The sequence below is a fragment of the Gobius niger genome (genome assembly GCF_951799975.1).
Source record: "Gobius niger genome assembly, chromosome: 21".
Taxonomy (NCBI): Eukaryota; Metazoa; Chordata; class Actinopteri; order Gobiiformes; family Gobiidae; genus Gobius; species Gobius niger.
In genome coordinates this window covers 25995992-26023434 of record NC_136872.1, presented here as the reverse complement: position 1 = coordinate 26023434, position 27443 = coordinate 25995992, and the positions used below count along the sequence as shown (strand labels likewise).

Here is a 27443-nt window from a genome sequence, read left to right as displayed (position 1 = left end):
TAAAACCTTATTTTTTAAACTTTACTTCCTCTTTCCCTTTTTTTCTGCTTATATTCACATTTTTTGGTAATTTGTTCATGATATTTGTCACACCACAGCGTGTTCTATGTTACATTAATATTATTTATTTCATTTGAGCACAACTCAACTTACATTAGAAGATTCATCAAAGTTTCAGCCTCGATTTGCAGAAATGCTGTTTCGCTCCCATGACCCGGATGTGGTTCCTTCTCTGACCGGTCCTATGAGAAACTAGTGCTCTCCAAAGGTTCCCAGGCCTGGATGAACAGACATGAAGGAAAACAGGCTTTGTTTGAGCCACAGTCTGGCAAGAAGAGGAACGTCACTCCTCAGCGACGCTCGCCTTTCTGTTTCACACAAATAAACAAATGATGCAAAGTCTCGGCGCCGCCTCGTCCTCAGGGTTTATCCTCACGCCTCTTTTCCCTCCAGAGTTCATCACACGCCGATTATACCACGATTCCTTTCTTTGTAGCTTCTGTTTGGAGTCGGGCTTTTACCGTAAGAACATTTTCACACAGATCAGTCACAGCTTCGGTTTGGATCGTTTTAGTTTTTATGTTTTTGACTCCCATTAAAAACAATCACTGTCACATCATCACACTTTACAGTCACACTCAGGATGATCTGTGGTTCTTCTGATCAGGAGGAAACATTTGTGATGTTTATAGTTCACAGTTACAGTAAAAGAGTTTCCTTTGAATGTTTGTGTGGAGCTAGAGGCTCCTGGGGGTGTACTGGCCCGGGGCGGGGGGGTGTTTTTGATAATCTGTGTTTTATAATTTATCTAAGGATTAAACAACTCGGAGCCGCATTAGACGGTTCTAATGCCCGACACAGTGTTGTTCCTCCTGCATTATAACGTCTAACGCGGCTCCTCGTTGTTTAATCCGCTTATACCAGGGTCCCACAAACCTAACATTTATAATAAGTGTGTTTTTCATTGACTAAAGTCACTAAATCTGCCAGACTACGGGACTATTTTGTGTGGGTTATTAGCCGGTCACTGAAGGCTGGTCTCAGAGCGAGTCATTCTCCGCAGCTATTACGAGGATCTCAGTCAGGCTCAACGACACAACATCAGCACAGAATCACAACACAACAGGACTAACCCGGAAACACTTTTCCCTGGAAGGAAACACCGATATGCGGCACTCGTGGGCACCAGTTATTTACCTTTTTTTTTGTCACATTATTTGTCTTTGTCTTTTTTGTCGTTTTTTGTCGTTTTTTGCCTTTTTTGTCATTTTTTTGTCATTTATGTCTTTTTTTGTCGTTTTTGGTCTTTTTTTTTGTCTTTTTTGTCGTTTTTTGTCGTTTTTTGTTGTTTTTTGTCTTTTTTTTGTCTTTTTTTTGTCTTTTTTTTGTCTTTTTTTGTCACATTTTTTTCATTTTTTTTGTAATTTTTTGTCTTTTTTTGTCGTTTTTTGTCATTTTTTGTCATTTTTTGTCACATTTTTGTCTTTTTTGTGTCTTTTTTTGTCTTTTTTTGTCTTTTTTTGTCGTTTTTTGTCATTTTTTGTAATTTTTTTTGTAATTTTTTGTCTTTTTTTGTCACTTTTTTGTCGTTTTTTGTCACATTTTTGTCTTTTTTTGTCTTTTTTTTGTCTTTTTTTGTCTTTTTTTGTCATTTTTTGTCTTTTTTGTCTTTTTTTGTCGTTTTTTGTTGTTTTTTGTCGTTTTTTTGTCTTTTTTTTGGTCTTTTTTAGTCATTTTTTGTCTTTTTTTGTCATTTTTTGTTGTTTTTTGTTGTTTTTTGTCTTTTTTTTGTCTTTTTTTGTCTTTTTTTGTCTTTTTTTTGTCTTTTTTTGTCTTTTTTTTGTCATTTTTTGTCTTTTTTTGTCATTTTTTGTCATTTTTTGTCATTTTTTTGTCATTTTGTTTGTAATTTTTTGTCTTTTTTTGTCATTTTTTGTCACTTTTTTTGTCATTTTTTTGTCACATTTTCGTCACATCTTCATCCTTGTTTTCGCCTCAGTTCTGTCGCTATTTTCACACCTTTTTTTCCAGAAGCTTTTGGATTGGGGTAAAGCCGAGCTGGAGAAAATGTGCTCGGTTCAGGCGGGAGTTCAGGGGTTAACCTGAAGAAACAGCTGCGGTGGAGTCGCTCACACCTGGGCCCCCCCAACTCAAACTTTTATGTTTGACTTTACTAATCCAGACAAATATGCTTCAATGCAGGATCATTTTATGTACGTCTGAAAATGATGAACAGCCTTAACCGTTTCCAATAGAAATGTAAAGCTCATATGTTATTAACAGTAGCTAACCTAGCTGCTCACTCTCCTCTACAAACATTTAGCAAACACTAAATCCATCTCATACGTTCCTGTCAGTCACTAATTACGCCTTTATCTGATTCAGCTGTGCCAGGCGTTGCTATGGCGACGCCACAGCGGAGTGACATCCCAGTGATTTAACTACCGGACTACGTGTGCGGTTACACCAAAATAATGCACCAGCCAATCAGAATCCAGTATCACCCAGACCATGGTGTAAATATATTTATTACAGCCACTCATATACTCTCCAACACCCCCAGCTCCTCCCACAGACCTCCCCCATCGCCCGTATAAGCTCCTCCCCCCTGAGCCTCATAACGCCACGGAAACGGTGATATTTGTCCCATAGAAATACCTTTTCAGGGTAAATGCTCGAACTTCAGTTTGAGCTGTAAAAATCACAAATGTTTCCTCGTCTGGTCAGAACAAAATGTTGATGTTTGTTCTTTTCCTCGTGGGACGGAGACGCCGCCTGTGTCGGGACCACATCCACTCTGTGTTGATTCTTTGCAATAAAAATAACAAAAACACAGAAACTTAAGTATTTGTTTTATTGAGATGATCAATCATTTAGTGAGACTGAGATCAGACAGTTTGTACATTCACTGTGTCTGTAAACTTCACTTTGAAAAGAGTTCTTATGAATGAGTCCTGACAGTGTTGGTCTCGTACAGAAGGTCCTGACAGTGTTGGTCTCCTACAGAAGGTCCTGACAGTGTTGGTCTCGTACAGAAGGTCCTGACAGTGTTTATCTCCTTCAGAAGGTCCTGAGATGGTTTTATTTGCAGTCTAAACGCTGAGGTAGTTCTCGTCTTGAGCTCAGTCTGACTCCGAGCGCTCGTGGAGCTGGAGTCTCGGCGGCCTCAGGTCTTCCAGCAGGTCCAGGCCTTCGCTCAGAACCGCTCGGATGGTTTTGTAGACGGGGACCTGGTCCGGCCCGAAGTCCGCGGGCGCCGCGCGGATCTCGGGGACGTCGTTTCCGATGTGGCGTCTCCGCGACGAGGGGGAAGTGTGATCGAGGTGAGATCGGAGCTCGGAGAAGTCCTCGGGAGACGAGCGGATCGGGTGAGCGGAACGACAGGAGCCCAGACAGGAGCGGAGAGTCTGAGATACCTCCACCTGAGAGGAACACGAGGAAGAGAGGCTGAGGAGGAGCTGAGGAGGAGCTAAAGAGGAGCTAGAGAGAGGCTAAAGAGGAGCTAAAGAGGAGCTAAAGAGGAGCTAAAGAGAGGCTGAGGAGGAGCTGAGGAGGAGCTAAAGAGGAGCTAAAGAGAGGCTGAGGAGGAGCTGAAGAGAGGCTGAGGAGGAGCTAAAGAGGAGCTAAAGAGAGGCTGAGGAGCTGAGGAGGAGCTAAAGAGGAGCTAAAGAGAGGCTGAGGAGGAGCTAAAGAGGAGCTGAAGAGGAGCTAAAGAGGAGCTAAAGAGGAGCTAAAGAGAGGCTGAAGAGGAGCTGAGGAGGAGCTGAGGAGGAGCTAAAGAGGAGCTAAAGAGGAGCTAAAGAGAGGCTGAAGAGGAGCTAAAGAGGAGCTAAAGATGAGCTGAAGAGGAGCTAAAGAGGAGCTAAAGAGGAGCTAAAGAGGAGCTGAAGAGGAGCTAAAGAGAGGCTGAAGAGGAGCTAAAGAGGAGCTAAAGAGGAGCAAAAGAGGAGCTAAAGAGGAGCTAAAGAGAGACTGAAGAGGAGCTAAAGAGGAGCTAAAGAGGAGCTAAAGAGGAGCTAAAGAGGAGCTAAAGAGAGACTGAAGAGGAGCTAAAGAGGAGCTAAAGAGGAGCTAAAGAGGAACTAAAGAGAGACTGAAGAGGAGCTAAAGAGGAGCTAAAGAGGAGCTGAAGAGGAGCTAAAGAGGAGCTAAAGAGGAGCTGAAGAGGAGCTAAAGAGAGGCTGAAGAGGAGCTAAAGAGAGGCTGAAGAGGAGCTAAAGAGAGGCTAAAGAGGAGCTAAAGAGAGGCTGAAGAGGAGCTAAAGAGAGGCTAAAGAGGAGCTAAAGAGGAGCTAAAGAGGAGCTGAAGAGGAGCTGAAGAGGAGCTAAAGAGGAGCTGAAGAGGAGCTAAAGAGAGGCTGAAGAGGAGCTAAAGAGGAGCTAAAGAGAGGCTGAAGAGGAGCTGAAGAGGAGCTGGAGAGAGGCTGAAGAGGAGCTAAAGAGGAGCTAAAGAGGAGCTAAAGAGAGGCTAAAGAGGAGCTAAAGAGGAGCTAAAGAGAGGCTAAAGAGGAGCTAAAGAGGAGCTAAAGAGAGGCTAAAGAGGAGGAGCTAAAGAGGAGCTAAAGAGAGGCTGAGGAGGAGCTGAGGAGGAGCTAAAGAGGAGCTAAAGAGGAGCTAAAGAGGAGCTAAAGAGGTGCAGAAGAGGAGCTAAAGAGAGGCTGAAGAGGAGCTGAGGAGGAGCTAAAAAGAGGAGCTGGAGTTAGCTCTTGGTCCGCCTCACCTCCGTCCGCAGAAGCTCGTCCAGCTGCTTCTGGACTTCCCGTCTCAGCTCCGTCATCTGCGTCTCCAGACTCTCCGACCGTTTCCGCAGTAACGTCAGGTTTCTCGCCAAAGCTCCGGCGCCGTCTGCAAACTTCAGCTGCAGCTCTGTGGACGAGAGATCGTTCTCCAGACATCAGAAGACACTGGACAGAACTGTGTACGCGGAGCTCGCCCTCACCGGATTGGCTGGCGATGGCGTCTCGGTTCCGGTGGTAAACTCGAGCCGTCGTGGCCATCGTCCTCTCCGCTGCGTCTCGGATCGTTTTGGACGTTTTACAGACGGATCGGAGCTTCTTCTCCACTGAGGCCTCCTGCTCCTGGATCAGGCCCTGGAGCCGGCAGCCCGACGGACACCGCGACTCCTGCACCTCGGGGAGAAACCAGTCAGACACACAGGATGGTCCAGGGGGAGGAGCTCTGAGGCCTGGTCCTTCAGGCTCCTTCAGGCTCCTTCAGGCTCCTTCAGGTTCCCTCAGGTTCCTTCAGGCTCCTTCAGGTCCTAAAGGTGCTGAGGATCGAGCTCTACAGCCTTTTGGAGGTCAACTGTTCTTACACAGAGTCAGTGTCCTCCAGGAGCGGAGCCTCGTAGCTTTAGAGCGGAGCTCAGGCTGGTTTACTTTAGGCTCGTTCATACTTCACACCCGGAGCTGCAAGAACAAAATGAAGTCACTTTGCAACTTATGACTTGGCGACAAGGCAAAAGTGACTTCATTTTGTTCTTGCAGCTCAGGGTGCAAGCAGTGTTAATTTCGTCGACTAAAATATTGAGTCTTAATTTTAGTCAAAGTGTTATTTTTGACGACTAAAATTGGACTAAAACTAAATTAAAAGTTTTTCATGAGACTAAAACTATGACTAAAATGTCCAGATATTTTAGTCGACTAAAATAAGACTCAATAAAAATGAAAAGGAGAGACTAAAATCATCCAAACTTCTGTTGAGCGTCTGAAAGAGCCTCAGATCATGTAAATTCTCTGCCAAAGGATCAGCTCTGAGCTTTGTTCATGTGGAGCAGAAACATGAAGCAGAGGAACAAGATTAAATATGATTAGAATGAATATTATCAACGAAAAGTCGACTAAATTAGTCTTAAATTTAGTCGACTAAAATTACTTGCAATTTTAGTCGACTAAAACTAGACTAAAATTGAAGATATTTTTTTGACTAAAACTAGACTAAAATGGAATTACATTTTCGTCAAAAGACTAAGACTAAAACTAAATTAAAATATGTTGTCAAAATTAACACTGGGTGCAAGAACAAAATGAAGTCACTTTTGTCTTGTTGCTGTGGAAACAGTTTGTAATTGATGACAAGGCAAAAGTGACTTCATTTTGTTCTTGCAGCTCCGGGTGCAAGAACATCTTGTGAAGTAAGTTAAACTTCATGAATCTCTGTAGAGGAATGAGTTCTCTGCATTTGATCCGTCCTCAGTGTCCGGGTGACCAGTGGGGGGCAGTGAGCTCCAGGGTGTCCGGGTGACCAGTGGGGGACAGTGAGCTCCAGGGTGTCCGGGTGACCAGTGGGGGCAGTGAGCTCCAGGGTGTCCGGGTGACCAGTGGGGGGCAGTGAGCTCCAGGCTGATGGTCAGAAACACCTGGCTGGAGGGTTCACCTATTGCACATGTTTTTACCACTAACCTACGCAGACACGGGGAGAACATGCAACCCCACAGAAAGGCCCCGTCCAGGTGGGAATCGAACCCGGTGTAACAGGCCAGATTAACCTGTGAGGAAGCTGCCACGAGGGGTTGAAATGGGCAGGCAAACTTAACAAAGTTAGAGTTCTCCCCAGACATTTATTGCTCACGCAAACAGAACTTCTGACACACAGATACAAAATGGCCCCCATGACTACAGCAGTCAGCTTTTATACCTCCCCTAATGGGAAAGGACCTCCCACCGGTAGGTACCATTCCTGATTTCCGCCCTTCCACATGGTTCAGCCTGAGGTTTTTAAAATGGCCGACAAAGACCACGCCCCTTCCTTTCTCACCAGGTGGTACAGGTAAATTTGAGTAAATGAATAAACAAAGTTGTAAATGGATAATTATTAACTTAAACATGAATCTGAGGTTATTGTTGGCTGGTGGATATTGCAAACGAAACAAAAAACAAAAAATAACAAACACACACAATGGGACAAACCCACTTTGTCACATAACCCCCGCCCATATTAAACCCGGGGTATAAAATAGCCTAGGCTAGACTATACCTCCTGGGCCAGAATATACCCCTCTAACTTTTCACATGTTTATTTGCTCTATTTGGTCGGGACAGTGCGTGTTAATGATCGCGCCACACTGGATTGTAGCCTGGGGTAAATAGGAAATAGCCTAGGCCATAATATACCCCGGGGTATATTACGGCCTGGGCCCCTTTAACCCCGGGTGTAGTCCAGATGGGGGTATACTCTGGCCTGTTACACCGGGACCTTGGAGCTGTGAGGCGTGACCACTAACCACTGTGCCACCGTGCTTCCTTGTGAAGCATGAATGAGCCTTTAAGTGGCTGTGCGTCAGAGCCAGGGGCTGATCCAGGGGGCGCTGTCTGAGCCCCAGGGTTAGCAGTGAATTTACCCATAATGCCCATGTTTGATCAATCCCAGACGAACATGGGAGCCTCAGCCTCGTCCTCTCAGCCTCGCGTGAGTTCGTTTTTACCGAGTCGCGGTCGCTGCACAGGGGGAGGGGCTTCTTCTCCTCGCAGTCGTCCCGTTTCCTGGCGGCGTGCGGCCCCTGCGACCGGCGGCCATGTTGGCTCAGCCTCAGACACACTGTGGACAGAGACAGAGCCGCGGTCAGGTCAACGCTCTGCAAACACCAGCTTCATCCAGCGACTGTCGGACCCACAAACATCTCACCCACGCTCAGTCACAAAAGGTCAAAAGGTCACCGCCCTGGCAGCAGCTTGTTCTGTTTGACCCAGATACACACTTTAAAGTTACTAAGCAAAGACTCAGATCGGGAAGTCGTTTAGCGCAAGATATTTCAGGTTAAAAGGAATGGTTTAAAATGTAGACCTGGATCTGACCTGGTTTGGGCTCAAGTTAATCTTTAAGTTTCATTATAATCATTTTCTATCACAGGCGACGAAACATGTTGAATGTTCTTTTTGAGCCCAAATCCAACAATCTTATTCCAACTAAATGAAGATGTTTTAATGATTTTTAGCTTGAATGTAAGTCTTGTCTTGAGTTCCTGAAACCCTCTGGTGAAAGTGTGTCTGATATTGGCTTAATGAGTTCCAGAGTTTGTTGATTTGTGAAGGACAAACAGAGAAGAGGCGGCGGTGAAGTGAACAGAGAGTTTTTATTGATCGAGTCCAGAGTTCAGGTTTAACAACAAACATCGACATCAGGTCAGGGTTTTACAAACATTTCCACAGAAACAGTTAGGAAACAAACCAACAACAAAGTGGATCATGTCCCGGACGGAGGAGGAGCAGGTTTACACAAGAGACCAAGTGTTCAGCTTTAAGCTTTAGGGCTGAACTGATTTAACCTGAGACAGAGTCATGGAGAAACCGTCCAGATGTGTTTGAGCGGAGTCTGTGAAGTGCAGATGGGGAGGAGTCTCTCCTTAAAGGTGAGGAGTCTCTCCTTAGAGGGGAGGAGTCTCTCCTTAAAGGAGAGGAGTCTCTCCTTAAAGGAGAGGAGTCTCCCTTAAAGGTGAGGAGTCTCTCCTTAAAGGGGAGGAGTCTCTCCTTAAAGGAGAGGAGTCTCTCCTTAAAGGTGAGGAGTCTCTCCTTAAAGGTGAGGAGTCTCTCCTTAAAGGGGAGGAGTCTCTCCTTAAAGGGGAGGAGTCTCTCCTTAAAGGCGAGGAGTCTCACCTTAAAGGTGAGGAGTCTCTCCTTAAAGGGGAGGAGTCTCTCCTTAAAGGTGAGGAGTCTCTCCTTAAAGGTGAGGAGTCTCTCCTTAAAGGGGAGGAGTCTGGCCTTAAAGGGGAGGAGTCTCCCTTAAAGGTGAGGAGTCTCTCCTTAAAGGGGAGGAGTCTCTCCTTAAAGGAGAGGAGTCTCTCCTTAAAGGTGAGGAGTCTCTCCTTAAAGGGGAGGAGTCTCTCCTTAAAGGCGAGGAGTCTCACCTTAAAGGTGAGGAGTCTCACCTTAAAGGGGAGGAGTCTCACCTTAAAGGTGAGGAGTCTCTCCTTAAAGGGGAGGAGTCTGGCCTTAAAGGGGAGGAGTCTCCCTTAAAGGGGAGGAATCTCTCCTTAAAGGGGAGGAGTCTCTCCTTAAAGGGGAGGAGTCTCTCCTTAAAGGCGAGGAGTCTCACCTTAAAGGTGAGGAGTCTCACCTTAAAGGGGAGGAGTCTCACCTTAAAGGTGAGGAGTCTCACCTTAAAGGGGAGGAGTCTCACCTTAAAGGTGAGGAGTCTCTCCTTAAAGGGGAGGAGTCTGGCCTTAAAGGGGAGGAGTCTCCCTTAAAGGGGAGGAGTCTCCCTTAAAGGGGAGGAGTCTCGTGTGATGTTTTTCCTCTAAAAGGCGGCGCTGCGCAGGAACATGCGCGTCCTCTTCAGGCTGTATCCCGGCGGTTTGTAGGTGGACCAGGCCACGCCCCCGCGCCCCGTCGCCTGCGCCGCTTTGTGATAGACTCCGTTCAGATTGGCCGCGGCCTCGCACTGATCGAACCACCAGCCGCCGCCGGCCGCCATCGCGCACCCGGCCTCGCCTCTGTCGAAGGCGCTGAACTTCCTCCCGCTCTGCGGCGCCAGAGCGTCGCCCGCGTCGCCCGCGTACCCCGACACCTGCAGCGCGTATCCCTCCGCCTCCGAGCCCACTCTCACCGTGTACTCCGCGCCGGCCACGCCCCCTTCCCAGTCCGTCAGCTCCACCCGCAGCATGGTCTCGCCCTGATTGGTCAGCAGGTGGAGGTTCTCGTTCCCGAGCCAGAACTCGCCCTGGCCGCGCGCGTCCACGGCGCCGAAGCCGGCGCGGTACTCCGCCCAGCTGCGGTTAAAGCTCAGGGCGCCGCTCTCGCGCTGCTGCGCTAACAGCCAGCCGCCCATCAGCCCCTCCTGCTGGCAGTACACGCTCACTGCGGGCGCCGACGGGGACGGCCGGATCTTAAACACGCCGTTCGACTCTCCGCTCAGGTGGAACTGCAGCGCCGCGACGCAGTCTGCGGAGAGAGGCGAGCGTTAGGAGGCGGGGCTTAGTCACTCTACAGCGGACTACTCTGCGGAGAGAGGCGAGCGTTAGGAGGCGGGGCTTAGTCACTCTACAGCGACGCAGTCTGCGGAGAGAGGCGAGCGTTAGGAGGCGGGGCTAAAAGCTAGGTTAGCATGCTACGATGCTACGATGGGCGACAGCTCATTGTTGCTGAGGCTGCTTCATGTAGTCGGTGTTTGCTTGACTTTGCTAGTGCTAATTAAAGGGTTCTCTGCCTCCACCTCCACCAGGAAACATTCTTTTATGATTTAACCTCTTAACTCCCGCCTGAGCCGAGAGCATTTTCTCCAGTTCAGCTTTACCCAAATCCTGTAGGCCAGTGTAACGCCTCATTTGAAAGCTAAGATCTACAAAACTAAATTGATCTTTTTCCTCACATCATCAGATTTTTTTTCATCACTTTTTTTGTTGGGCAGTCATCTCATTTTTGTCAAATTTTCGTGACTTTTTTGTCATTTTTTTGTCACTTTTTCGTCAAATTATTCATATTTTTTTGTCAAATTTGTATTACTTTTTCGTCCATTTTTCTAAATTTTTCGTCACATTTTTCTCACTTTTTTATCAAATTTTTGTCCTTTTTTTTTGTCCATTTTTTGTCACTTTTTCACATTTTCATCCCTGTTTTCGTCTCAGCTTTGTTACTTTTCACACCTTTTTTCCAGAAGCTTTTGGATTGGGGTAAAGCTGGAGAAAATGTGCTCGGTTCAGGCGGGAGTTAAGGGGTTAAACTGATTTAACAGAATCACAATAAAAACATAAAATCATGAAGCCAAAACGTCTCCGTTCACTTCGTATTTCGGTGCATTCGGCGGCTCAAGTCCGACACAAACCGAGCTTTGTTTTCGTCGATGCAGAGCTGAGAATCTGACGGACAGAACCTTCACGTTTCATCCACAGTGAGGCTAGCTTCCCGCGTCACCGTGTAGCTCAATCCCACACAAACATTCAATCCCCGCTTTCAAAACACACATTTCTCCGACTAAATCCAACAGAACGTGGACATGCTGTACCTCATTTTGAAGCTAAGAACCTGGAGAATCCAACCGCTAAGTTTGTTTTAACCTCCGCTAATGTATTTTAGATCGCGGCGCAAAATACCGCGGCTAGCATCAGTACGCTAAAGCTAGCAGGAGCGGGATGGACCTCGTGACTCCCGCCTGAACCGAGCACATTTGAAAACGAGGACTCGCAAAACTGATCCGAGATTGTTCCTCGCATTGTTGTCGTCTTTTTTTGTCAAGTTTTTATCTCGTTAATGTTGCATTTTGTCGCTTTTTTGTCGCTTTTTCTGCCTGTGTTTTCATCCACATTCACGTCTCGTTCACTTTTTTCCAGAGGCTTTTGGGTCAAAATGTGCTCAGTTAAAGTGGGGGTTTAGGGGTTGATTCTATGCTTTGTAATGGCATTGAAGGTCTTTTTTAACTATTTCCCCTTAGATTTGGATCAGTGTTCATTTCGTCGACCAAAATATTGAGTCTTAATTTCAGTCAAAGTGATATTTTTGACGACTAAAACTGGACTAAAACTACATTAAAAGTTTCTCATGAGACTAAAACTGTGACTAAAATGTCCAGATATTTGAGTCGACTAAAATCAGACTAAATAAAAAGTAAAAGGAGAGACTAAAATCATCCAAACTTCTATTGAGCGTCTGAAAGAGCCTCAGATCATGTTTAAAGGATCAGCTCTGAGCTTTGTTCATGTGGAGCAGAAACATGAAGCAGAGGAACAACATTAAACATGATTATGATGAATATTATCAATGTAAAGTCGACTAAATTCGTCTTAAATTTAGTCGACTAAATTTACTTGCAATTTTAGTCGACTAAAACTAGACTAAAATCGAATTACATCTGAAACTAAATTAAAATATGTCAAAATTAACACTGGATCCAAGATTGTTCCTCGCATTGTTGTCACTTTTTCATCTTTTTTGTCAAGTTTTTAATCTCGTTAATGTCGCTTTTTCTGCCTGTGTTTTCATCCACATTCACGTCTCACTTTTTTTCCAGAAGTTTTGAGGTTTGGGTCAAAATGTGCTCAGTTAAAGTCGGGGTTAAGAGGTTGATTTGTAATGGCATTGAAGGTCTTTTTTAGCACAACTATTTCCCCTTAGATTTGGATCAGTGTTAATTTCGTCGACTAAAATATTGAGTCTTAATTTTTAGTTTTTTTTGACTAAAATTAAGGCGAGACACTGCAGGTGAACAGGGAAATAATGTATATTCACAGATATCAATTTGAAGCTTTTGCTGTCGATCACTGGCATAAATGTGAGAAAAAAATACATTTTTATGTCATTTTATCTTTTCATATCAGAACAAGGTGTTTTATGCCTAAAAATGCCCCAAATTTCCCATCTTTTCGGCGACGAAATCTGAATAATGGATAGAGCTACATTCGAATGTCATTTTATGTGATGAATGAGTCACCAAGACTTTCTCAGAGCGGATTTAGGATTTCTTGTTTAGTTTTAAAATAAGCTGTTTTTTAGTGGAAAAATTCGTAAAAATTTAATTCTCGCCTTGTTTTTTGACATTAAACTCAATAAATGGGGCTTAAGGGATTAAATAATAAAAAATCCTCTGAAAAAACCTTCCAAATATTGTTCAGTCCAAGGCTGTAAAATGTGACGTCTTTAGGTCCGACTGACGTGGACATAGTATCGCCACAATGACAGAAACATGTGTTTGGAGAAAAAGGCCCTTGAAATTGTGTTCTCCCATATAAGTCTATGGGGGAACATTGAATCAGCGCAATATTTAAACATGTTATTGTGAAGATTAGGCATATTTTTGGTTTCCGGGTGAAAGCTTGTATGTTCAGAGACCAATTTAGCCCAAAACCTGAAAACTGAAAAAATTGAGTTTTGCCCGTAGTGTCTCCCCTTAAACTACATTTTAGTCAAAAGACTAAGACTAAAACTAAAATAAAATATGTTGTCAAAATGAACACTGATTTGGATGAAGCTGAATGGGTTGAAGTGGGGGTTATGGGGTTAGAGCGACTTTTAATGCCTGTTTGTTTTCTGGTCCTCAGATTCTCAGCTCTCCACGTGGTTGGCCGTTACTCCGTCTCCGCGGTACCTTTGCCCACGTAGTCGGCCTGGCGCTCGACACGGGCGCTCTTCACGCTGCGCGCGTGGAAGTCGGGCGTGTCGTCGTCGGCGTTGTCGGTCAGGAAGGCGCCCAGGTCCATGCCCGGGTCGCCTGCGAACGGGTCGACGGAGAAGCTGGTCTTGGAGTCTCCGAGGCTGCCTTTGGAGCTGGACGTGAAGCTGACGGTCTTGGTGCCGGAGGAGCCGGTGAAGGAGGGGAACAGCGCCCCCATCCCGCCGCCGCCGCCGCCCTTGCTGAACGCCTGGCACTCGGGCCCGCCCTCCATGTACTCCTCCATCTTCTGCACCGGGCCGTCGCCGCTGTCCACCACCACCGTGCGCACGCGCTTGGTGCACGACACGCTCTTGGTGGTGACGCCCGCGTTGAAGCCGCCGCCGAAATCGAAGGGGTCCGACCCGCCCAGCTCCGTGAGGGACGTGTGGGAGGAGCCGGAGGAGGAGCCGGAGGAGCCGGGGAGGGAGCCGTGGCCGGAGTCGGAGTCTGGAGAGAGGGAAGTACCTGGGACTTTGGAGATGGTGGCGGGAGACGAGCTGGAGCCTTCCACTTCCAGGAACAGCTGCATGGTGTTCACCTGAAACAAACGGGAAGTCAATGTTTACAGGAAAAGCGGACGTCAAGCTCCGCCCACTCTTGAAGTAATGAGTCAAAGTCATATTTCTGAGACTAAAACGATTGGAAAGGTGAAAGGACACAGTTTGAAATATCTCTAATGGCTGGACCGATCCACATGAAACAAAAACTGTCCTAAAGCTAACCATTATTTTTTTTTTATCAATTTCAGTCAACTTTTCCCACATTTTCGTCCATATTAATTTTTTTCCTGCATTTTTTTCTACACTATTCCTATTTCATTTTTATTTTTACGCTTTTTTCCCCCAATTTTGTCAACATTTTTCCCTACTTTGTCTAAACTTTTTTTTTTCCCACAATATTTTTTCTAGGTAATAAAAAAAAAGGTCAACATTTTTTCCAGATTTTTCCTCAATTTTTTTTTTTTTTTTTTTTCCAGATTTTTACCACTTTTTTTTTTTGCTTTTCCCCCCAATTTTGTCAATATTTTCCCACCTTTTCCACATTTTAAAAAGTAAAATCCAAATTTTTCTTCTTTTTTTTTCTTGGGGGTTGAAAAATAAAATTAGGTCCCGCATTTTCCTCAATAATTTTTTTTTTTACACTTTTCCTAAATTTTACTTAATTTTTTGTTATTTTTACACTTTTTTCCCCCCAATTTTGTCAACATTTTTTCCAGATTTTTCCTCAATTTTGTTTTGTTTTTTTTTCCTGATTTTTACCACTTTTTTTTTTTGCTTTTCCCCCCAATTTTGTCAACATTTTCCCACATTTTCCCACATTTAAAAAAAATAAAATCCACATTTTTCTTCTTTTTTTCTTCATATCAATAAATCAATAAAATCAATAAAATTATTTTTTTCCCTGCATTTTCCTCAATAATTATTTTTTTTACACTTTTCCTAAATTTTATTTCATTTTTTGTTTTGTTTTTCAGGCTTTTTCCCCCCTAATTTTGTCAGCATTTTTTCCTATTTTTTCTTACATTTTTCTTTTCCCACAATATTTTTTCTCACATTTATCGGTAATAAAAAACATTTTTCCTCAATTTTTTATTTTTTCAGATTTTTACCACATTTTTCACATTTAAAAAAATAAAATCCAAATTTTTCTTCTTTTTTTCTTTAAATATTTTTCCTCCATTTTTTTCAGAGTATGGGTTGAAAAATAAAAATGAGATTCAGGCACCAGCTCAGTCTCCTTACAGGAACAGGCCACCGTTCTTCCAGACTGAGACATGTTCTTACCTGAGCTTAGACGAGTTGATGTGTACCTGTCTGGTCTTTGTGTGTGCACTCAGTCACGCAAAACAACCAAAGATGTTGTTAGCATTTGGCCTCTCCCAGTGTGTTCCTTTGTGCCTGTTTGGAGCCATAGGAACACATTGGGAGAGGCCAGTGTGTTCCTTTGTGCCCGTTTGGAGCCATAGGAACACATTGGGAGAGGCCAATGTGTTCCTTTGTGCCCGTTTGGAGCCATAGGAACACATTGGAACACATTGGGAGAGGCCAGTGTGTTCCTTTGTGCCCGTGTGGAGCCATAGGAACACATTGGGAGAGGCCGGTGTGTTCCTTTGTGCCCGTTTGGAGCCATAGGAACACATTGGAACACATTGGGAGAGGCCAGTGTGTTCCTTTGTACCCGTTTGGAGCCATAGGAACACATTGGGAGAGGCCAGTGTGTTCCTTTGTGCCCGTTTGGAGCCATAGGAACACACTGGCCTCTCCCAATGTGTTCCTTTGTGCCTGTTTGGAGCCATAGGAACACATTGGAACACATTGGGAGAGGCCAGTGTGTTCCTTTTTGCCCATTTGGAGCCATAGGAACACATTGGGAGTGGCCAGTGTGTTCCTTTGTGCCCGTTTGGAGCCATAGGAACACACTGGCCTCTCCCAATGTGTTCCTCTGTGCCTGTTTGGAGCCATAGGAACACATTGGAACACATTGGGAGAGGCCAGTGTGTTCCTTTTTGCCCATTTGGAGCCATAGGAACACATTGGGAGAGGCCAGTGTGTTCCTTTGTGCCCGTTTGGAGCCATAGGAACACACTGGCCTCTCCCAATGTGTTCCTTTGTGCCTGTTTGGAGCCATAGGAACACATTGGAACACATTGGGAGAGGCCAGTGTGTTCCTTTTTGCCCATTTGGAGCCATAGGAACACATTGGGAGTGGCCAGTGTGTTCCTTTGTGCCCGTTTGGAGCCATAGGAACACACTGGCCTCTCCCAATGTGTTCCTTTGTGCCTGTTTGGAGCCATAGGAACACATTGGAACACATTGGGAGAGGCCAGTGTGTTCCTTTGTGCCCGTTTGGAGCCATAAGAACACATTGGGAGAGGCCAGTGTGTTCCTTTGTGCCCATTTGGAGCCATAGGAACACATTGGAACACATTGGGAGAGGCCAGTGTGTTCCTTTGTGCCCGTTTGGAGCCATAGGAACACATTGGGAACACATTGGCCTCTCCCAGTGTGTTCCTATGGCTCCCAATGTGTTCCCAATGTGTTCCTTTGTGCCCGTTTGGAGCCATAGGAACACACTGGCCTCTCCAAACGGGCACAAAGACCAGGCAGGTACGTATCAGCTCTTCTAAGCTCAGGTGAGGACATATCTCAGGAGAAACGGTGGCCTGTCCCTTGAAGGTTTGATGTTTCTCTGATCCAGCTCACATGATCACGGGACCTTCTCCAGCTCAGTCAGGATGAACTTCGCGACTCACCTCCGGGAACATGTCCTCCGTGGTCTGTGGCTGCGCCTGGACGTCCAGCGACGACTTGAAGACGTTGTCGACCACGGCGTCCTTCAGCGTGCGGCTCTTCATCACGTGGAGAGTTCCCACGCTCTGCACCGTCTGCCCCGACAGAGTGTCCAGCTGGTTCATCTGCAACACACCAGCATCTGTGAGGGGGCAGATCTTCCGAGTGGAGCTGAGTGGAGTCTTCTAAAGGGCAGATGTCGTTAAAGAACTGACCTGCTTCTCCAGAGCCATGTGTTCCTCGTGGTCCACCTCAAAGCTGTGGTAGGTCTTACAGGAGCCTTTGCAGGAACGCAGCTTCATGTCGATGTCCACCTGAGGAGCACACGCACAATGACAAATGTTCTTCAGGAATGTCTGTTGAAACTATTGTAAAGAGTCTTTTCTTCTGTACCTCCAGCCTCTGCATGTCCTGGACCTGGTCTCGCACTCGCTCCTTCAGCGCCGCCAGAACCTGCAGCTGTTGGTCGATCTTTATCTTCATCTCGGAGATTCTCTGCCTCAGCGTCGTGGCCATGTCGTAGTAGTTATTATCCAAACCTGCCACAGACACAGAACACAGGCTGGAGGAACAGTTCCACCGGAAGATCTAAACAACGCCCAGGTCACCAGGGCTCATGGAGTCACACAGGCTGGAGGAACATGTTTACCTGAGCTCAGGGTCAGCTCCTCCCTCAGGTAGTCGTGGGTCTGAGACCTCGTTGGTTCCTAGTGTACATGTTTACCTGAGCTCAGGGTCAGCCTCTCCCTCAGGTAGTCGTGGGTCTGAGGCCTCGTTGGTTCCTAGTGTACATGTTTACCTGAGCTCAGGGTCAGCCTCTCCCTCAGGTAGTCGTGGGTCTGAGACCTCGTTGGTTCCTAGTGTACATGTTTACCTGAGCTCAGGGTCAGCCTCTCCCTCAGGTAGTCGTGGGTCTGAGACCTCGTTGGTTCCTAGTGTACATGTTTACCTGAGCTCAGGGTCAGCCTCTCCCTCAGGTAGTCGTGGGTCTGGGACCTCGTTGGTTCCTAGTGTACATGTTTACCTGAGCTCAGGGTCAGCCTCTCCCTCAGGTAGTCGTGGGTCTGAGACCTCGTTGGTTCCTAGTGTACATGTTTACCTGAGCTCAGGGTCAGCCTCTCCCTCAGGTAGTCGTGGGTCTGAGACCTCGTTGGTTCCTAGTGTACATGTTTACCTGAGCTCAGGGTCAGCCTCTCCCTCAGGTAGTCGTGGGTCTGAGACCTCGTTGGTTCCTAGTGTACATGTTTACCTGAGCTCAGGGTCAGCCTCTCCCTCAGGTAGTCGTGGGTCTGAGACCTCGTTGGTTCCTAGTGTACATGTTTACCTGAGCTCAGGGTCAGCCTCTCCCTCAGGTAGTCGTGGGTCTGAGACCTCGTTGGTTCCTAGTGTACATGTTTACCTGAGCTCAGGGTCAGCCTCTCCCTCAGGTAGTCGTGGGTCTGGGACCTCGTTGGTTCCTAGTGTACATGTTTACCTGAGCTCAGGGTCAGCCTCTCCCTCAGGTAGTCGTGGGTCTGAGACCTCGTTGGTTCCTAGTGTACATGTTTACCTGAGCTCAGGGTCAGCTCCTCCCTCAGGTAGTCGTGGGTCTGAGACCTCGTTGGTTCCTAGTGTACATGTTTACCTGAGCTCAGGGTCAGCCTCTCCCTCAGGTAGTCGTGGGTCTGAGACCTCGTTGGTTCCTAGTGTACATGTTTACCTGAGCTCAGGGTCAGCCTCTCCCTCAGGTAGTCGTGGGTCTGCTTGGAGACCTCGTTGGTTCCTAGTGTACATGTTTACCTGAGCTCAGGGTCAGCCTCTCCCTCAGGTAGTCGTGGGACTGAGACCTCGTTGGTTCCTAGTGTACATGTTTACCTGAGCTCAGGGTCAGCCTCTCCCTCAGGTAGTCGTGGGTCTGAGGCCTCGTTGGTTCCTAGTGTACATGTTTACCTGAGCTCAGGGTCAGCCTCTCCCTCAGGTAGTCGTGGGTCTGCTTGGAGACCTCGTTGGTTCCTAGTGTACATGTTTACCTGAGCTCAGGGTCAGCCTCTCCCTCAGGTAGTCGTGGGTCTGCTTGGAGACCTCGTTGGTTCCTAGTGTACATGTTTACCTGAGCTCAGGGTCAGCCTCTCCCTCAGGTAATCGTGGGTCTGCTTGGAGACCTCGTTGGTTCCTAGTGTACATGTTTACCTGAGCTCAGGGTCAGCCTCTCCCTCAGGTAGTCGTGGGTCTGAGACCTCGTTGGTTCCTAGTGTACATGTTTACCTGAGCTCAGGGTCAGCCTCTCCCTCAGGTAGTCGTGGGTCTGCTTGGAGACCTCGTTGGCGTTGCGGTGCTTGGCCTGGTTCTGATCCAGGAGGCTTCGGATCTTCTCGATTCTCTTCAGGAAGTCGTGGTCGAACTTCTCCAGCAGGCCGTGGATCCTGCAGCCGGACGGACACTTGGGGCCCTGGGACAGACGACAGCGTGAGCGTGATGTTTTTATGTGTTTATTTCCTCTTTAATCTCGTACTCACGAACTGGTCGTCGGTGCAGAACGGCCACTCCTTCTCTGAGGCACATTTCTCTGACCTGGTGTTGGGGACGACGGGACGAGCTCCTCTGGGATCGAACTGGAGAACAACCAAACTTCAGCCTCTGAACCCAACACTGGCTTTACCCAAATCTAAACGCTTCTTGAAAAAAGTAGCAAAGAAGTGAGGCCAGGAAAATTATCAATTTAGAACAGTTTAGTGGGTCTTAGCTTTCAAATAAGGCATTATACTGGCCTATACGTTTGTTAAGTGTGACGTCACGACTTCCGCTCCCGGGTCCGAGCAGACCGGCAAATATGAGAAAAAAACATACAAAACTCTTAAAAACAACCATCATTATTTGTGAAACTCTACAGAGAGTGGCTGAACCTACTTATTTCTCAGACCCATTAGCCAAACATGCCGCACCTACTGCTGAAACAGTATTATTTACGAAAGTCACTACTTCCTGGTTTAGCGTAGCGTTAGCATTTATCTCCGCTAAACCGGAAGTACCGATTTTGGTAAATATTACTTTTATAGCAGTAGGTTCAGCATATTTGGATAATGGGCCTGAGAAATAAGTATGTTCAGTCACTCTCTGTGGAGTTTCACAAATATTGATTGTGGTTTTAAAGAGTTTTTTCGTAGTTTCTCGCGCATCTGCGGAACCAGGAAGTAGAGCTGTGACGTCACCACTTAACAAAGCTCCAGTTTTGTATTTTTTTATTTTATATTAATTCTTCTTGACTTGAACAGAAAAACTCTTGCCACAAACATGCCACATTATATGATGTTGTTTTAAATATTAATAAAAATAAAATAAAAAAAAAGTGGAGGAAATGCGGGGGTTAAAGGGATGTTTCAGGATGTTTGACATAGGGCCTAATTTCCTAGTTATCCAGAGTGTTGCTGATTTCTGGAGATATTTTTTTTTTTTGTAATTCATGCAGTTCTTATGTTTGAAGAGTTTTGTGGTGCTAGGCTAATGCTAGGCTAGCGCATGTCTATGGTATCAGCTAGCCTGCATTAAAAACAGTGTGACCCGCTCCACAGAGCAACTGAGGCAAATCACTTATAACACCAGACTGACCATATAAATGTCTGTGTGTTCATAGAATCATTTAAAAGAACTTATATTTGTGGTTGTATAAGCTACACAGCGGCGGAGTGATCTGCTAGAAAATAGTCCCTCAGGTCAGTTATATTCCAGACATGACTCTATGGACACAGACGTTTATATGGTTAGTCTGGTGTTACAAGTGATTTGCCTCAGGTGCTCTGTGGAGCGGGTCACACTGTTTTTAATGCAGGCTAGCTGATACCATAGACATGCACTAGCCTTGCATTAGCCTAGCGCCACAAAACTCCTCAAATACAAGAATTGCATGAATTACAAAAAAAAAACATCTCCAGAAATCAGCAACATTCTGGATAACGAGGAAATGAGGCCCTATGTCAAACATCCTGAAATATCCCTTTAAGAGGTTAATAACCCCAGACAGAAAACTCACAATATCTGAGACCACATTGATATTTTTATTTAGAATCTAAAACAAGGGCACTAATGTGGTTGAGACATGCCTAAGGTGTAAAACAATTAATTGTGAATCTGCTTCTTAAAAACACAGTTATTTCTGTTCTTGTGACTCAGTTTTAAATAAAGTTATTTTGATATAATATGGGGTAAATATCCTATAAATAAACAGTTTAAGTCTTTAGGATCTGTTTTGGTTTCGCCCTCTGACCACTGCCTTAAACAGCTGCTTTCCCAGTTTGGCTTTACCCAAATCTAAAAGTTTACAGCCTGTTTTCCCTTGTGTTGCCGCTGCGTTCATCCCTTTTTTTACTCGCTGGTTTTAGCCTCGGAAAGAGGAGGGTCAGAGCTTTAACACGAGACTCAAACCATACACGAAAAACACTGAGGGTTTGTTTCAGCTGTAAGAGTAATGAGTCTTTAGTGTCACAAACGTTTTACTCATTTTTTCACCCGCCAAAACCAAACGCATTCTCTCCTCTTCGCCATTGTCGTCGTCATTGTGTTTTTGTCACTTTTTTATGGCACTTTTGTTACTTTTTTGATGCATTTTTGTCATTTTTTTGCTCATTTTTTGCTGGATTTTTGTCATTTTTTTGCTCATCTTTTGCTGGATTTTTGTCATTTTTTTGCTGGATTTTTGTCATTTTTTTGCTAATTTTTTTGCTGGATTTTTGTCTTTTTTTGCTCATTTTTTTGCTGAATTTTGTCTTTTTTTTGCTCATTTTTTTGCTGATTTTTGTCTTTTTTTTGCTCATTTTTTTGCTGATTTTTGTCTTTTTTTTGCTCATTTATTTGCTGGATTTATGTCTTTTTTGCTGGATTATTGTCATTTTTTGCTCATTTTTTTTGCTGGATTTTTGTCTTTTTTGCTCATTTTTTGTCATTTTTTGCTCATTTTTTGCTGGATTTTTGTCATTTTTTGCTCATTTTTTGCTGGATTTTTGTCATTTTTTTGCTCATTTTTTGCTGGGTTTTTGTCATTTTTTTTGCTGGATTTGTGTCACTCTTCTGCTGGATATTGGCTATTTTGAAGAAGCTTTTAGATTTGGAGAATTCGGAGAACAGGAGAAAGCATGTTCAGGTGGGAGTTAAGAGGTTAAGGGGAGACACTGCAAGCAAGTAGTGTTAGTAGTTTTAAGGTTTGAGGCCAAATCTGTCTCTGAACATATAAACTTTCACCTGGAAATAAAAATTATGCCTAATCTTCACAATAACATGTTTAAATATTGCACTGAGTGAATGTTCCCCCATAGACTTATATGGGAAATCGCAATTTAAAAGGCCATTTCTTCAAAAGGCATTTTCCTGTCATTCCTCTCTGTCGCCCCGACTGACTGAACAATATTTGGAAGAGGGATTTTTTAATATCTAATCCCTAGCCTGATATATTGACTTTTGAATGATAAAAAAAAACAAGGCGAAATTTAAATTTTTACAGATTTCTTCACAAAAAAACAGTTTATTCTAAAACTAATCGAGGCATCCAAAATCCCCTCTGATAAAGTCTTTGTAACTAATATATCAACAAAATCAAACCACAAATTTGAATCTGGCTCAATCCATTATTCAGTTTTCATCGCCAGAAGAAATAATGCTTATTTTTACATGAAGACATAAAATGACAGAAAACTTGCATTACATTTTTTCTTCATATTGATGCCAGTGACCGACAGCAGAAGTTTACAATTGATACCTTTAAATAAATAAAAAATCCCCTGTTCACCTGCAGCGTCTCGCCTTCACCTCTTAACTCCCGCCTGAACCGAGAGCATCTTTTTCCTCACGTCAACACATTTTTTTTCCACAATTTTTTTTGTTGGGCATTCAACTCATTTTGTAACTTTTTTGTCATTTTTTTGCCTTTTTTTTGTAATTTTTTTGTCACTTTTTTGTCATTTTTTCTTCAATTTTTTAAATCATTTTTTTTGAATTTTTTGTCAAATTTTTATCAAATTTTTGTCACATTTTTTTCATTTTTTCTTCAATTTATTTTTTCATTTTTTTGTCATTTTTTGTCAATTTTTTATCAAATTTTTGTCATTTTTTCGTCAATTCTTTGTAAATTTCTTGTGACATTTTTGTGACATTTTTGCCACTTTTTCATCAATGTTTTCTCACTTTTTTCTCACATTTCCATCATTGTTTTCGTCTCAGTTTCGTCACTACTTTCACAGCTTTTTTCCAGAAGCTTTTGGATTGGGGTAAAGCCAAACTGGAGAAAATGCTCTCGGTTCAGGTGGGAGTTAAGGGGTTAAAAGCAAGAAACTTCCCCCACATTTTCCCACTTTTTTGTTTTTTTCTTTCCCCATTTCTTGCCCTTGGAGGTGAACTCCATCTGGCGCATTTGCAGGTCTGATGTTTAGTGTGTGTGTGTGTGTGTGTGTGTGTGTGTGGTTTCTCACCGGAGCGTTGGTGACGGTGCCGGTGCCGGCGGCGATGGCGATGGCGGACGCGGCGAGCGCGAGCAGGAAAACGAACAGCCTCATGTCTGAACTCTGGAGCAGCTTTGACTCGACTCGTGAGGAAAGTCTGAGTTTAAACCCGACTCATCGATCCGCCTGACGTCTGTTTGCTCTGAGGTGGACACGCTGGACCTTTACCCACAGAGACACGAGCGCCGGGGCAAACACGAGCGCCGGGGCAAACACGAGCGCCGGGGCAAACACGAGCGCCGGGGCAAACGCGAGCGCCCGGGCAAACACGAGCCGGAACGTCTGAGTCACAGAGAAGGAAACGTTACGTGAAAGTTTACTGTTGTTCTGGAGGATTGTGTAAACTGTAAAAGAGCCTGAAGCCTTTTTGATTTTAGAAAGACTGAACATTTAAAAACTGCTTTAACCTCTTACCCGCCTGAACCAAATGCATTATATCGGTCTGTGTAACACCTCATTTGAAAGCTAAGACCCACAAAACTGATCTTTTTCGGCGCGTTGTTGCTGTGTTGTGTCACCTTTTGTATGTTTTTTTTTTTAGTTTAGAGCTTAGAGTTTTTGTAATTTTTTTGTTGAATTTTGTCATTTTTTTGTTGAGTTTTTGTTGAATTTTTGTTGAATTTTTGTCACATTTTTATTGAGTTTTTGTCACTTTTTTGTTGAATTTTTGTCACAATTTGTTGAATTTTTGTCACATTTTTGTTGAATTTTTGTCACATTTTTGTTGAATTTTTGTTGAATTTTTGTCACATTTTTGTCACATTTTCGTTGAATTTTTGTCCCATTTTTAGTGAATTTTTGTCAATTTTTTGTTGAATTTTTGTCACATTTTTTGTTGAATTTTTATCAATTTTTTGTTATTTTTTAAAATCACATTTCTGTCATTTTTTCGTCCATTTTTGTCACTTTTTTATTTTTTTTGTCAAATTTTTGTAATTTTTTTGTTGAATTTTTGTCACATTTTTAGTGATTTTTTGTAATTTTTTTGTTAAGTTTTTGTGAATTTTTTTATGAGTTTTTGTTATTTTTTTGTTGAATTTTTGTCACATTTTTGTCACATTTTCGTTGAATTTTTGTCCCATTTTTAGTGAATTTTTGTCAATTTTTTGTTGAATTTTTGTCACATTTTTGTTGAATTTTTGTCACTTTTTTGTTGAATTTTTATCAATTTTTTGTTATTTTTTAAAATCACATTTCTGTCATTTTTTCGTCCATTTTTGTCACTTTTTTATTTTTTTGGTCAAATTTTTGTAATTTTTTTGTTGAATTTTTGTGAATTTTTTTATGAGTTTTTGTTATTTTTTTGTTGAATTTTTGTCACATTTTTGTTGCGTTCACATCCTTGTTTTCTTCTCATTTTTTGTGGCTGTTTTGGTACTTTTTTCCCCAAGCAGCTTTTTGATTTGGGTAAAGCCAAACTGGAGAAAATGGGATCCGTTCAGGTGGGAGTTAAGAGGTTAAAGTCATACATTTGAGCACTTGTTTTGTAGAAATGCTTTGGAGCCCCCTGAAGGACCTCACAGGTACTACAGGGGGGGCTACGAAACAAGTGCATTGGAAAAAATACATTTTAAAAGGAAAAATATGAACCAAACAAAATCTCAGTTTGTTTCTGTCGATAAAAAATCACAGAATTTTCTCTCAAGTGTTTTTGTTGTGTGTTTTGTCGCTCGTGTGGTCTTGTCGCTTTATTTTATTGTGTTATTGTTGCTTTTCCAGTACGTAAAAATCACTCTTTTGCTGCGTTTTTGCAGTGGGTTCATGTGGGGGTTCACAGCTAAATACTGGTTTAACCTCTTAACTCCCGCCTGAACCGAGAGGATCTTTTTCCTCACGTCATCAGATTATTTTTCTCCATCATTTTTCTGTTGGGTTTTCAACTCATTTTTGTCACTTTTTTGTCATTTTTTTTGGTCGAATTTGTGTCATTGTTTGTCAATTTTTTATCACATTTTTATCACTTTTTTGTCATTTTTTTAGTAAATTTTTTGTCATTTTTTTGTCCATTTTTTGTAATTTTTTTGTCCATTTTTTGTCATTTTTTTGTCATTTTTTGTCATTTTTTATCACATTTTTGTCACATTTTTGTCCATTTTTTGTAATTTTTTTGTAATTTTTTTGTAATTTTTTTGTCAATTTTTTGTCATTTTTTTGTCAATTTTTTGTCATTTTTTTGTCATTTTTTTGTCCATTTTTTTTGTCGAATTTGTGTCATTTTTTGTCAATTTTTTATCACATTTTTATCACTTTTTTGTCATTTTATTAGTAAATTTTTTGTCCGTTTTTTGTCATTTTTTAGTCATTTTTTATCACATTTTTTTCCATTTTTGTAATTTTTTTTGTCATTTTTTTGTCATTTTTTTGTCAATTTTTTGTCATTTTTTTGTCAATTTTTTGTCATTTTTTTGTCAATTTTTTGTCCTTTTTTTGTCCATTTTTTTGTCGAATTTGTGTCATTTTTTGTCAATTTTTTATCACATTTTTATCACTTTTTTGTCATTTTTTTAGTAAATTTTTTTGTCCGTTTTTTGTCATTTTTTAGTCATTTTTTATCACATTTTTGTCACATTTTTGTCACATTTTTGTCATATTTTTGTCCATTTTTGTAATTTTTTTGTCAATTTTTTGTCATTTTTTTGTCATTTTTTGTCATTTTTTATCACATTTTTGTCACATTTTTGTCCATTTTTTGTAATTTTTTTGTAATTTTTTTGTAATTTTTTTGTCAATTTTTTGTCATTTTTTTGTCAATTTTTTGTCATTTTTTTGTCATTTTTTTGTCCATTTTTTTTGTCGAATTTGTGTCATTTTTTGTCAATTTTTTATCACATTTTTATCACTTTTTTGTCATTTTATTAGTAAATTTTTTGTCCGTTTTTTGTCATTTTTTAGTCATTTTTTATCACATTTTTTTCCATTTTTGTAATTTTTTTTGTCATTTTTTTGTCATTTTTTTGTCAATTTTTTGTCATTTTTTTGTCAATTTTTTGTCATTTTTTTGTCAATTTTTTGTCCTTTTTTTGTCCATTTTTTTGTCGAATTTGTGTCATTTTTTGTCAATTTTTTATCACATTTTTATCACTTTTTTGTCATTTTTTTAGTAAATTTTTTTGTCCGTTTTTTGTCATTTTTTAGTCATTTTTTATCACATTTTTGTCACATTTTTGTCACATTTTTGTCATATTTTTGTCCATTTTTGTAATTTTTTTGTCAATTTTTTGTCATTTTTTTGTCAATTTTTTGTCATTTTTTTGTCATTTTTTTGTCATTTTTTTGTCATTTTTTTGTCCATTATTTTTCATTTTTTTGTCATTTTTTTGTCACATTTCCATCATTGTTTTCGTCTCAGTTTTGTTGCTATTTTCACACCTTTTTTCCAGAAGCTTTTGGATTTGGGTAAAGCCAAACTGGAGAAAATGTGCTCGGTTCAGGCGGGAGTTAAGGGGTTAAAGTGAGCAAATACATTTATTTTTCCAGTGCTCTTGTTTTGTAGACATGCTTTGGAGCCCCCTGAAGGACCTCACAGGTACTACAGGGGGGGCTACGAAACAAGTGAAAAAAATGCATTTTAAAAGGAGAAATATGAACCCCACAAAATCAAGTATGAAAATAAGCATTTAAATACAAAAACTAAAACATTAAACATAGTAAAATCACAGTGTGTTCTCTCACATAAATCATGACTCAAATACTTCATAACATCCCGAAATTATGACTCAAGGCCTGAAGTCCCCGGGTTAGAGCAGGGCTGCCCAAATATGGCCCTCCGGAGAGTGACCTACTTTTCCTCCGCATCTGGTTAATATTAACTCTCTCCCATTCATTCTTAATGGTGAATATGGATGCAGTACACGCTTTGGCCACCAGCGTCAAATCGGGGGCGCTGTTTCACTCCTTCGGCACGTTGAAGGAAACACTTGTGTGGTGTTTCTCATTGCAAAGGTCGTTGACATCAATAAAGGCACGAGATTGAAACAAATACAAATGTTGAGATTAAAGGAGGACAAAACTACACCGAGAAAAAGAAGAAATCAGATATGGAGACTTTAACCCCTTAACTCCCGCCTGAACCGAGCACATTTTCTCCAGTTTGGCTTTAGCCCAATCCAAAAGCTTCTGGAAAAAGGTGAGAAAATGGCAGCAAAACTGAGACGCAAACAATGATGGAAATGTGAGAAAAAAGTGACGAAAAAATGATGAAAAAGTGGCAAAAATGTCACAAGAAAATGACAAAAAATGGACAAAAAAATGACAAAAATGTGATTAAAACATTGACAAAAAATGACAAAAAAATTACAAAAATCTGAAAAAAATGTGATAGAAAATTGACAAAAAAATGACAGAAATGTGACGAAAAATGTATGAAAAGTGGCAAAAATGTCACAAGAAATTGACAAAAATCTGAAAAAAATGTGATAAAAATTTGACAAAAAATGACAAAAATGTGACAAAAAAATGACAAAAAATGTGACGAAAAAATGACAAAAAATGACAGAAAAGTGGCAAAAATGACACAAAAATGTCACAAGAAATTGACAAAAAAATGACGAAAACATTGACAAAAAATGACAAAAAAATTGACAAAAAATTGACAAAAAATGAAGAAAAAAAAT

General features: G+C 42.4%; 1 protein-coding gene across 1 annotated transcript; it reads right to left on the bottom strand.

The window, feature by feature from the left end:
- Nucleotides 1-9230: 9230 nt before the first annotated feature.
- On the bottom strand, nucleotides 9231-22884 carry fga (fibrinogen alpha chain; the record flags this gene model as incomplete). Its single annotated transcript, XM_079579741.1, has 8 exons — nucleotides 9231-9874; nucleotides 13011-13614; nucleotides 16330-16491; nucleotides 16582-16680; nucleotides 16760-16905; nucleotides 18611-18794; nucleotides 18862-18957; nucleotides 22801-22884. The coding sequence occupies 8 exons, from the start codon at nucleotides 22882-22884 to the stop codon at nucleotides 9231-9233; spliced, it is 2019 nt and encodes a 672-aa protein (XP_079435867.1).
- Nucleotides 22885-27443: the final 4559 nt, after the last annotated feature.